The 12,505-nt window shown below is 31.3% G+C and overlaps 2 protein-coding genes across 2 annotated transcripts; both read left to right on the top strand.

The window, feature by feature from the left end:
• Window positions 1–268: 268 nt before the first annotated feature.
• Window positions 269–3,130, top strand: KY384_003964 (uncharacterized protein; the record flags this gene model as incomplete). The annotated part of the gene is made up of 4 exons (XM_044812473.1): window positions 269–449; window positions 651–1,235; window positions 1,464–2,240; window positions 2,325–3,130. The coding sequence occupies 4 exons, from the start codon at window positions 269–271 to the stop codon at window positions 3,128–3,130; spliced, it is 2,349 nt and encodes a 782-aa protein (XP_044671606.1).
• Window positions 3,131–8,083: 4,953 nt separating this feature from the next.
• Window positions 8,084–8,704, top strand: KY384_003963 (uncharacterized protein; the record flags this gene model as incomplete). Its single annotated transcript, XM_044812472.1, has 2 exons — window positions 8,084–8,090; window positions 8,340–8,704. The coding sequence occupies 2 exons, from the start codon at window positions 8,084–8,086 to the stop codon at window positions 8,702–8,704; spliced, it is 372 nt and encodes a 123-aa protein (XP_044671605.1).
• Between the last annotated feature and the right edge of the window lie 3,801 nt (window positions 8,705–12,505).

Below are 12,505 nucleotides of genomic sequence, written 5' to 3'. Positions count from 1 at the left end.
CGAGTAAAATGGAAGAGCCATAAGGACACTACGTTCGAGCCGGCATGGCGTCTTCAGCAGGACGTTCCTGAAATAGTAGAACGCTTTGAAAAACGAAGATAAGGCGAACGAGCCCTAATTGTTAATTTTTTTTATTTTTTTTTTCATGATATTAATTTTGCCAAACTTTTTCCGCAGGACGGAAACAATTCCGCAGACTCAACACCTCACTTCATTATCACTTTCCGACCTGATATTTACAACAAACGACTGTTCATAGTTGTCAACCATGTCGGAAATAAGCTCTACTGCCGAGTACAAGAAGGATGAGGATGGATATGCGCTCAATCCCCCAAGACGAACCATACAGCTGCAGTTACCTTTCGGTGGACCGTTGGACTTTAGCCCCAAGTTTGAATATTGTCCAGGAGAGGTTGCAAACATAACGATACGACAACATCGAAAGTTAAGTCATAATGATCGCCCAGCGAATATCAATACAAACCGACTATCAAGGCGGGAGCGATTGGCTTATTTACCAGACTTGTGGTACCTACTCGCGGTGTAGGCTGAGAACCCTGAGTACCGCAACTTGAAATTCCTAGAGGGACATCCGGCTAACGATATCGATTATCAAAACGATTTGAGATCGAACCTAGAAGGTGCTACAGAACTGGTTCGAACACTGTGCAAATACAACGCTTCATATTTTATACCAAATGGTTTCTATTTGTGTGAGGCAGTTTGGAACGCTTTTAGCGAGATCGGTCAGCTGTACATCCTACGAACGATTAAACTGGACAACGGGGTCATGCGCAAGATCGAGTCCTTCTGTGGAGGCGATGTGTTTAATACGAACGCATCCGTAGACTCTCCAGGTGTGCATATAGGCGCGTTCAATCCATATTTCACAATCGAAGATAGCAAACGATATCACAGCGTTCCTGCTAACATTAAGGCCAAATGGTATGATACATACCATTGTATCCATACGGGCGAGTTCAATAAAGAAAACACTATGGCTGATGCAGAGCATAAGATAATTACGAGACGTCGTTTTGGGCTTTCTAATTACATTCAGCTTTTCAATAGGCAGCAGCACAACACGGATCCAGCAAGGCTGATTGAGCATTGCAAAAATGCGGGAAGTTATGATTTCGGTTCCCTTGTCGATCCCGAATCTACGCCAGGGGAGATCACCACTAATTCCGAAAAGTCAATCGACTATAATCGACCATGGGCGAGCCACGATCCAGGTAGATTTAAAGAACCAGGCGTTGAAGGCATAGCGCCTGTTATTGACGATCGATAGGACCCGGGATATGATAGGTACAATAATTCCACAAGACCGTATCGTAATCTGTATCGAGAGAAGAACGATATGGCACTTTTCGACCCTGAAAAGAAGTACGGGTCGTATCCCATAAATATCTGGCCCAAGGACATCCTTCGAAATGTACGATGCTATAACATTAGTCATAGAGGATACCGGAACCTGTATCTCAAGAACGGCAAGAACGCGGTAACAGTGTCGGTGGAAAAGAAGCAAAGACCTGACGCATTGAAGTTCGCAGCACAGCCTCTTATCGCTTACTGGCCACTCGATCCTTTGAGGCACTTCTTAGCACACCCAGAAGGCGTCTATTTGGACGACTGGTGGACGTGCCAGGTTCATTGTTTTGAAGGATCGGAGGGGTCTAGACTACGTGCGAAATGTCGATCGCAATTCACAGGAAAAGGCGATCTGATCAAGGATACGATCATTGGCATTGGACGCGCTGCTCAAAGTTTCAATGCCAAAACGAACAAATGGCACTTTTTGTGCCTTAACGGGAAGCAGTATGGGGGCGACCTAATGAGACAATTCGGCATAGGCGAAGATTTCCCTATACCTGAGGACTATGGGAGCGATGCTTGGTACCTAGGCGACGAGTCGCCTGTACAGCATCACGCGCCACCAACGCCGCAAATACTGCGTGGCACGTATGACGGATATCAACTTTACAATGGGAGAACAGCTTTGGAGGTCGCCCAGGAGTCTAAGAAGCGTTCATCGTCGAGTACCGATCTAGTATCGGAAAGCAAGAAAAGACATAAAAAGGCTGCGAACAAGGAAGGTGAGAAGGACCTTCGTTCGAAATCGAAATCGGATGTCGAAAAGCTTGAGAAGGAACTAGCAGAAGCGAAGACTTATAGCTTCCAGGTCCTAAGTGACCTCAAGGCAGAAAAGGAGAAATATTTCAATGCCGAAAAAGAGCTCAGTTCGTTGGCAAAAGGGAAGGCTTAGGCGATTGAGGAGTCAACGCAACTCCTAAACAAGATAAAGGAAATGCAACGATCGACAGATACGGACACGATCAGGGAGCTCCGCCAGGAGCTCGACGCAACGAATATCAAGCTATCGACATCGAACGCTGATTGTGAAACGGCAAAGGCCGAAGTAGACGCTTTCAATACAGACTTGGCAAAGTTCACTGACGAGGGAATGCAAACACTGCGCGATAACCTATTCAAGAAGCTCGAAACAGCCCAGGGGGACCTGCTCAAAGCGAATGAAAAGCTGCTCAAATTTGGCAAGTTGGGCCTTAACCCAGATAAGTACATGCTAGTAAGCGAAGCCGATGAGATGAAGCAAGAATACGGCGCAACTATCGATCAGCTTAAGTCAACGAACGATACCCTACACAGAGAATACGATATAACTATCGATCGACTTAACACGACAAGCGATACCCTTCGCAAAAAATACGATGCAACTATCGATCACCTTAACACCACAATCAACTCCCTTCGTGCAGAAAAGCAGCAGATCAAACGGGAGCTAGATGCAACAATAGCAAATTCGCATAAGGCTGGGAAAGAACAAGGCGTTATTACACTACAGGATTTGCAGCGGGTTGAGCGTGAGCGAGATACAGCGATAGCAAATTTGGGTGCAGCTGAGAAGGGAGGAACCGATATTGCTCTGCAGCAAGTCAAGAGTGAACGAGATGCAGCGGTAGCAGAATTGCGGACGGCTGAGAAAGGCCGTAACGACGCGAAAAAGGAGTGCGATCATCTATGGGGCGTGGTACGCAGTCTGACGGACGCAGGAAGATCGAGGTTTACGGACGGTACAAGCGCTGAAGGGAGCGACGCAAAAAACGCCTAGCTGACATTCGCCCTCGTCACCGATCGCCCATAGAGCGATATCTACGAGCAATAAGAACAAACATGCTAATATGATCGATCGGTGTAAACGGAACGAGCGATCGACTATTCCCTTTCTTTTCTGCTTACAGCGATATGATGATGCAGTCGATCGGAATGCGATATTGGCTATGGGCAGCTGTATGCTAATATGATCGATCGTGTTTCTTTCTTCTCATATGCGTGCACGATGGAAAAATGGTGGTCTGATCGTAGACGACCAGTTTCTTTTGTCGAGGGGAGATGTTATGTACGTATCGCAGGCATTGATACGTATAGGACCTGCCTTATTTCTAGCGCACTAGCAGATAGATTCTACAATCAATCATTATCCAACCGATCTAAGAAGTGCTCTTAATATAATAAGTGTAGAAACTTCCGCAATTATAAAGAAATTTTATTAATTTATTAATAAATTTAATAAATATTAAAAAGCAAGCTTAAATAGTTTTTCTTTATATTAGGAAGTTAGTATTTATTAAAAGTAAATACTTAGCTTAACTTTTTTAATTTTTATTAAAAGTAATAGACTATATATTCTATTCTTTTTTTATTAAAGATTTTCTTTTATTTAATATCCCCTATCCTTTTTAAAGAATATATATAATATTTAAAACTTTTCTATATATTTCTATACTTATTATATATTTTATATTCTTATTTATAAGCTTATAATAGCTAACTTAATAACTATTTTATAAATTATATTAATTTATATATTTTTTTTAAAAAAAAAGCTTTTATTATTAACTCCTTCTAGAGACTTATAATCGCTTCTATTTTAAATAGGTATAGACAAGAGAATTAGAAGAAGAGCTATTTAAAGAAAAAGTAAAAGATCTATAATAGAAAGTAGGGGGTAAAGATAAGGGTATAGTTAAAAGGAGTAATAACTACTATATAGAAAAGATAGGTTATAAAGATAAAAATAGTATTAAAAAAAGCAATAACTAATATATATAAAGGGTAAGTTATAAAGATAAAAGTAGTATTAAAAGTAGAAACAACAGCTTAAGCTATATTATAATTATAGCGTTTTAAGTATAAATAAATAATATATATATAGCTAACAAGACTAGTATAGCAATAATACTAATATAATAACTATTATTTATTTAATATTTATTAATAAGAATAAACGCTTACTAAAGCTTATTAATATATAAATTATACTTAAATAAAAAGTGCTAAAGCTAATTTATTAAAACTTATTTAAAAAATAAATAAATTTAGATTAAAATTTACCTAAAAGATAGATAATTTTAAATAGTATATATAATTTTTAGTTAAAAATTATTTAAAAATTAATAAATTTTAAATAAATAATTTCAAAATACTTTAAATAAATTTTAAATAATTATTTAATAAAATATATAAAATTTTAAATAGATTTTAAGCTAATTTAAGTAAAAGGGCTTATAACTTATATATATATAATAACGAAATACTTTTATTATTTTTTAGAAAATTATATTATTATTATAAAATTTATATACTATATATATTAATTAATAAAAACCTATTTTATTTAATCTACTAAAATAAGCTTACTTACTTTAAAAGAATTAGCAGCAAATTTATTATAAACTTTTATTATATTTGCTATAAGCTAGTTTAGCAAATCTTTAAACTTTTAACCTAACTTTTCTACTAAAATTAAAACTTTTATAAAGTACTCCTTTATTTACTTAATATAGTAAATATACTTAATTAGTTATTTAATTAGATTAGAGTAAATATATAGCTTTATAGCAACAACTATAGTAGCTTTAGTAAAATTAAGTCTAATATTTAAAATTTTTATTATACTATAAATTACTTATAAACTTTTATTAATTAGATATAAGTAAGTTAAAAAGTTATATTTATTATCTATTTCCTTTTAAAAATATTTTATAATTCTTACCTTATTTTAAGTAGTAATATTAATAATATATAATATACTATAGATCTCTTATTGCTTATAGTACTACTATAAAATTAGTATATTATACTTCTAGTAGAGAATAAAATAGCTTTACTATTATAGTTATAATTAATAAAATATTAATAGTTAAAGCTTACTTAATAAAATAAAGTAATATATAAAGAATTTTATAATATAAATATTAGCTTTTTTCTGCCTCTTATAGCCTCTAACTAGTTATTTAATATATAGAATTTAAAAGTATTATTAAAAATAATTTTTAGTTTATTTTATAAAAGAAAGTTGTCTTTAAAATTTTTTTTTAGTATTATTTACTTTTTTATTTAACTATTTAAGAAATATTATAAATAGTTAATAGAGTTTTAATATTTAACTAAAAAAGGTATATTATAAATATAGCAAAGTAATTATTATATATTTTTTAAAATTTTTAATTTAATATTAAAAGACTTTAGTTCTAGTTCTTTTTTAGAAATAAGATATTTATCTTTAGCTTATTAAGCTTATATTTTTATTAATACTTTATAAATATTACTTATTTAATAATTTTCTATAGAATTAACTATAGTCTTATACTTTATAAGAAATATTACTTTTATATCTTTTTTATAAAGTTTTAATAAATTTATAAGTACTTTATTATTAAACTATAGGCTACTCTTGCTATAGAGTATAAAAATAAAAGTTAATATAGAGTTTTAGGCTTAATAGAACTTTTAGAATATAGGATTTTTAAGCTTTATTTTTTAGTTAAATAAGCTATAGTATATATTATTAAAATATATAATTTCCAACTAGCATATAGTATATATAGGATAATCTTTATTATCTTAATTTTTAAGTTTTATATTATAAAGTATAATAAAAATATTATTTAATTTATAATAAAATATAGTACTTAATAGAAATAATATTTATAGTAAATATCGCTCTAGTTTTAATTTTCTATAATTTATAAACTTTATTTTATATAATTAAGCTAAAATAGGGGGCAGTTTTAATTACTAGCTTTCCTACCTTTTAAGCTATAACTTAAATATTTAGCTTTTTTTATAGCTATATATTAAATAATTTATAACTAATAATAATAATTAAATTAAAGTTTTTATTAAGTTCTACTCATTAGCTAGAGATGTTAAGACTAAATTATCTTTTAAGGAGTTTAAAAGTTGCTTTAATAGGTATAGATTTAACTTCTTTAAGGGTTAGTAATACCTTATTTATAGGCGTTTTATATACGAAGACTAAATATAAATAAATACTAAAGCTTTAGTTAATATAGGCAGTAAATTGCCAATTCTATTCGCTTAGTAAGCCTAATAACGTAATAATTAATATAAGTTTATTTTTAATTTTTATTTTTCTAGTTTATCTACTTAAGGTATAATAGTATTAGATATATATATTTTTTTCCTTTAAGTATATACTAGTGCTATCCTAATATTAATATATTAGTATTTACTTTATATTTAACTTAGTACTTTATTACTTAAGATATTCTTACTAAAAAAGGATAATCTAATAGTAAAAATAGATAATAGTATAACTAATAATAGTTTAAAATATAATTAGCTAATATAAAGTTATAGCGAATTAACTATACTTTGCCTAAGCCTATAAGGTAGCCTATTATTAGCTTAAGTTATTTTTTATTTTTTAAAAAATATAAGAATAGCTATATATTAAACGCTTAATATTAGTTTAACTAAGTTTATAAATTTTTATAATATACTTTATATTATTTATTAAAAAATTAGTACTGCTATTTAAAAAATATTTAAAATTAAACTTTTAACTTTTGATTAAAATATTTAACTATTAAAAACTTTATTTAAGCTTTATAGCTAGAAAAAAAATTATTAGATTTTAATTAAATTATATATAAAGTATCTAAACTTTTACTTTAGTTTATTAGCTATATTTTCTTTAAAGGCTTAACTATTTATAATATTTTTATAATTAAATTAGTTTATATTATTATTAAGTTTAATTTTTATTTTATTATATATATCCTTTAATAGAAAACTTAAAAATATTCTTTTATTATTACTACTTAGCTTTATTATTAGAAAGGGGGCAAGTTAGGTAATATATTTTCTATAAAATTGCTACTTTAACTTAAAGTTTAATATATAGTACTTAGGCGTTTTTAGTATTTATTAACTAGATTATTAATATTAATAAAAAATTAGAATAAAATAGCTATTATTATTTAGTTATATATTTTTACTTTTTTTATTACTCTCTTTACTGCTACTTTTATTACTATTATTATTAAATTCTATAGTTACTTTTCTCCCCTAGCCCCCTAAGGTTTCTCTACTAAAAATAGATAATATATTATAAAAGAAAAATATATTAAAAGTAGGGACTTTTAAATAATAAAGTTAAGTTAGCTATAATTTATATTTTTAAATATTTTCTATAGTAAAGATATATTAGTTATAGTTATTAGTTTAACTATAATAGTGTAACGGTCGTTTGCCTATGCAAGGGCCGTGCAACGACTAGCTTGGGTCGTATACAAGCTAGGTTGGCTTAGCAGGTAGTAACGAGCCATAGACGCAAGAGAAGGTAAGCTCTGAACGGCAAGCCTAAATACTGCGACGGTAATGCGATTTATACGTAGAGCTCCGTTAGGGTATTCAGTAATGAATATATTAACAACTAAGGAGCAAACTATCTATCGCCGAACGAGTAACATTATATATCAAATAGTAATCGCACTGTTCGTACTGTAATGCAGGCCTTAGCGTGCGTACTCTGCGAACACTGCGTTACAACGAGCGGGCCTAGTTAGTCTCGCTAAGCTAACTAGTAACGAGTGTCCTTTGTTTCCTCTAGCGCAGTTGATGCGCTGTATAGCCTGCAGGGCGTAATACCACCCCCCTATATTACCTCCTAAAGTTTCTTGGCAATAGCGTATATAAGAAGCGCTGTTCCCCGCGATTTATTTTTCCTTTTGCAATTCCTCTATGTTCTTTTATCATGCCTAGTAGGGTTTACCAGCGTCGACTTCGTATATTTAAGCTCTGTTAATCTCAAAGTGACAAGATGCCTTTCCTGTGTTCTTCTTGCAAGAGCTCGGGTAAGGGTACCAAATGTTGCGTTCTTGATAACTAGGATTCCTGCGGGTCCTATATACTTTCTGGTCGCCCTTACCGTTGTGATGTTTTTCTTTCCGATTATGCATGTAAGTCCGTTTCGATTCTGTATCGTTATTTCTTTTACTGATTGTCCGTAGGGAACCGTATCCAAGAGAAAAAGAAAGAGATTCGTAAAAAATTGGAAGATCTTGTTCCCCGCAATTCCCGGGAAGGAGAAGAGTTGGCTAGGCGGTACAGGGAGCTGGCTGCCAATATTGCTAAACAGAAAAAGCTTTCTAACATATATTCTTCCCTTAATCATCGTAAGAAGGATATAGCTAAACAAGAAGCCGACGTCCTTCGCAAACTTGCTGAACTCGAAGATCCCTTTGCCGATAATAGCTCTGCGGTCGCTATTAGTCCGTCCTTGAGTAGTATATCGATGTTGTCTTCTGAGGAGATCGATCGAACCTTCGCCGATTTCGATTTCAACGATCCTTTCCTCCTGTCTAAGGCCGCTTGAATCGGGGCCTAATACCTACCAAAAGGCCTATTTAAAGGTTCTAGTCAGGATAATCGCCGACCGTGTCGGGTTGATTATTTATTTCTTCGGTGTCTAATTGTAAGTATTCCTAGTTAATAAAACTTCCCGCAATATCGAGGTGGTTTTTCTTAAGTGCTTGCCTCTTACTTTCTGTTTCCTTGAACTGCTCGAAGTTGCCTTGGGCTAACTTACCTAGTTTTGCTTCTATTTACTCCTAGAGTTCGCTAACGTCTTTTTTCTTTAGTATTTTTTCGTTGGAAGAGGATTCTTCTTCCTCTACTATTTCGTCCTAGGACGAGGAGCTAGGCGTCGAGTCCTATAAATCATCCTCTTTATCTATTAGGTACAGCGATGGTCGCCGTTAGGCACTTTCTGCTGAGTTGGGGATTAATTCTTCGTCTGTATTATCGACTAAGTCTTCTTCGGAGTATATCGAATAATCGCCTTCCTTTGAACGCAGTATGTAGTGTTTCTAGACTTCCTTTGTTCTAGAAATATCCTTTCTATAGGATTTTGCCAATAATTCCTGTATTGTTTCGAATTGTTTCTATATTGTAGTTGCTGTTATATCTATGTTTTTCTTGAATACTATATCGACTTCTAGGATGTCGTTCTATGTGTAATTAGCGTCTTCTAGTCCTTGCTAGTTTGTCATTATAAGGTTTTTATATGCCAAGAGATGTATTGTCTGGTCCTCCAATAATGTATTTCTTTCAAGTTTTGCTTTTTCTGTTTCAAGCAAAGCTCCTATATCCTAGTTCCACTTTTTGCCCAGAACAATGTAACTTTGGTTACTGTCAATAATTTGGAATGATGTTGTTCCTATTAATCTATGTTTACTTTCGACGTCGACATTTTGTACTAAACTATCCTCGCAGATGCTTTTTATAGCTTCGAGGTATCTTCTGATTCCGTTGAACATTCTTTTTAACATTTTATTTCCTTGTTCCCTGTTGATTAAAGCTGTTGTCCATTTTTCTCTAATTTTCATTTCTATAGCTGCTATTACGGGCTTCTCAGTAAAGAACGGTAAATACTGAATTCTTAGTTGTTTAATTGTTCTTTTTCTTGGTTTAGGTGTCCTTAGGTACTATCCTGACCTATCTTTTTCTGATTAATATACTCTGCAGCTATCCTCTGTGCAAGCTGTCTATAAAAGTTTATAGTGATTGTTCCCTGTAGCTAGCATGATTTCCTTAGTTACTTCGATCTATTGTTCTGTTACCTTAGCGGCCTCCTTTGGGCAATTTCATCTGATATGTCCGGCTTTGCTACAAGTGTAACAAGTCTTAATTCTCGATTTTTTCTCTAAAACATCTATTTCTATTGGATCTCCTATAGACTATTGTCCTTTTATTACAGGCTTTTTTCGTTGTACTTATCTATCGAAGTACCTTTCTTATTGTCTGTTATCAATCCGAACTGCGATTTCAATTATTGATTCCAGTAAATCTAGTCTATCTGCTGTTACTATAGCGTCCTTAACCCTATCGTGCAAACCTTAATAGAAATGGGCTGCTAAAGCTAAGTCGTCCTATTCTATCTTATAGGCTAGCATTCTAAATGCTGCCGCGTAAACCGACGCTAACGCTTTTTGCCTTAGGTTTTACAGCTTCCTCTCGGTTGCCTTGTCTTCGTCTACTTCCCCGAAAGCCGTCTTAATATATATTATAAAGTTACCTAGGTCGTAGAACATTTGTCTTATTTCGCTTTCTTAGTTATCGTCTACGTTTATAAGGTAGTCCTCTAAACGGGGCATTACCTAGTCAAGGGCTGCGCCCGCAAGGTATAATGTAGCAAATATTACCTTAGCGGTTTCGTTAGGAAACTTGGATACGTATATCTTTATATAAAGTTGCACTGTAACTATCTATCGTTTCAAGGTACCTTAGTCCCCTTTGAAGTATTCTAGGGTAGCGTACTTAATAGAGTCCCCTAGTCCCAGGTTTAACGCTAAGGACGGCACAAAAGTCCTAGGCGTCGAGACGGATCCTATATTGTTTGTAAGTTGTTAAAATATAACGGTCATTTGCCTATGCAAGGGCTGTGCAACGACTAGCTTAGGTCGTATACAAGCTAGGTTGGCTTAGCAAGTAGTAACGAGCTATAGATACAAAAGAAAGTAAGCTTTGAACGGCGAGCTTAAACACTGCAACGGTAATGCGATTTATACGTAGAGCTCTATTAGGGTATTCAGTAATAAATGTATTAACAACTAAGGAGCAAACTATCTATCGCCGAACGAGTAACATTATATATTAAATGGTAATCGCACTGTTCGCACTGTAACGCAGGCCTTAGCGTGCGTATTCTGCGAACACTGCGTTACAACGAGCGGGCCTGGTTGGTCTCGCTAAGCCAACCAGTAACGAGTGTCCTTTGTTTCCTCTAGCGCAGTTGATGCGCTGTGTAGCCTGCGGGGCGTAACAAATAGCTAGTTTATAGCTTTTTATAATAACTTAATTAAATTTATTATAGAGAATATTATTTATTTATATATTAATAATATAGTTGTTTAGCAACTAAACTAAGAAGTAAACTTTATTATTATTAAATATATTAGGGTTAAATAGTAGAAACTCGTAATAATAAATAATATTTAAAATATATTTTGCTTTTATTTAAAGAAAAAGTTTATTATTAGACTTTAGCAAGTTAAAACTAGATTGCTAGGCTAAAATATATAGGAGCTATTGCTCCTAATATAGTATATTACTATTTAAATTTATAATATAAATTTAAATAAAATTATTATAAAAGGAAAAGCTAGAGGATTAAAAAGAATAAATAAGTACTAGTTGCTCTATATATTATATTAACTATTATAATAATAACTTAATATTAATTTATTATACTTTAGTAATAATAAGAATAATAAACAATAATAATAGTTTTAATTCTTTTTAAAACTTATTTTTAATAGCTTTATAAAAGTAATCTATAAGTTTTAGCATAATAATATTATAATTTTTAATTTTAAAAATCTAAAACAATTTTTAAAAAAAAATTTCTAAAGCTATTAAGCTACTATTTAGCAGTATATTTAAGTAAAATAATTATTATAGGTTTTAACTAATAAAGCGCTTTCCTAATTAAAAAACTTTTTATACTATTTAATAATTTTCTCTTTTAAGTAGTTCTATAGTAAAAATAAAGTTTTAGTATTTATTAAATTAAATTTATTGAATAAGTTCTTTTTACTTTTAAATTTAAATACTTTCTTAATAAGTATAATTAATAAATATAAAATAATAGTAATAATATATAAACTAAGCAGTAAAAAGTATAGTTTATTAATAAATTATTTATATAATAAATATAGCAAGAAATAAAGTATTGATATAATATTTAAATAAGTAAATAAACTCTATTTGCTTAATACTTTATTATAATAATATATATAATTTATTTAAAGTTTTACTAAGATATTACTAAAATATTACTTAGTTTTTAGATAGAAATAAGAAAAGAACTTATATAATATATATTATAAATTAAATTTATTAACTATATTAATAATAAGTTTAAATATTAATTTAAATTTAAATAAAATCTTATAAATTTTTTAAAAAATAAAATTTAAATATATATAATCTATAAAATAATTATAAGCTATAGAATATATAATATTAATATAATAAAAATAAGAATTATTAATATTCTATATAGTTAGTACTAGTCTAAGCTAAATCTGCTTTAGCGCCTACTAACTTAAATAAAAATTAAATAAAAATATAGGTAAATTTCTAAAAGCTATAGATAATTTTTAATTAGAAATTA

Source organism: Bacidia gigantensis, assembly GCF_019456465.1.
Source record: "Bacidia gigantensis strain McMullin 20006 chromosome Unknown contig_180, whole genome shotgun sequence".
NCBI lineage: Eukaryota > Fungi > Ascomycota > Lecanoromycetes > Lecanorales > Ramalinaceae > Bacidia > Bacidia gigantensis.
The sequence above is the reverse complement of the archived record's forward strand: the minus strand, read 5'-3'. Positions and strand labels throughout refer to the sequence as shown.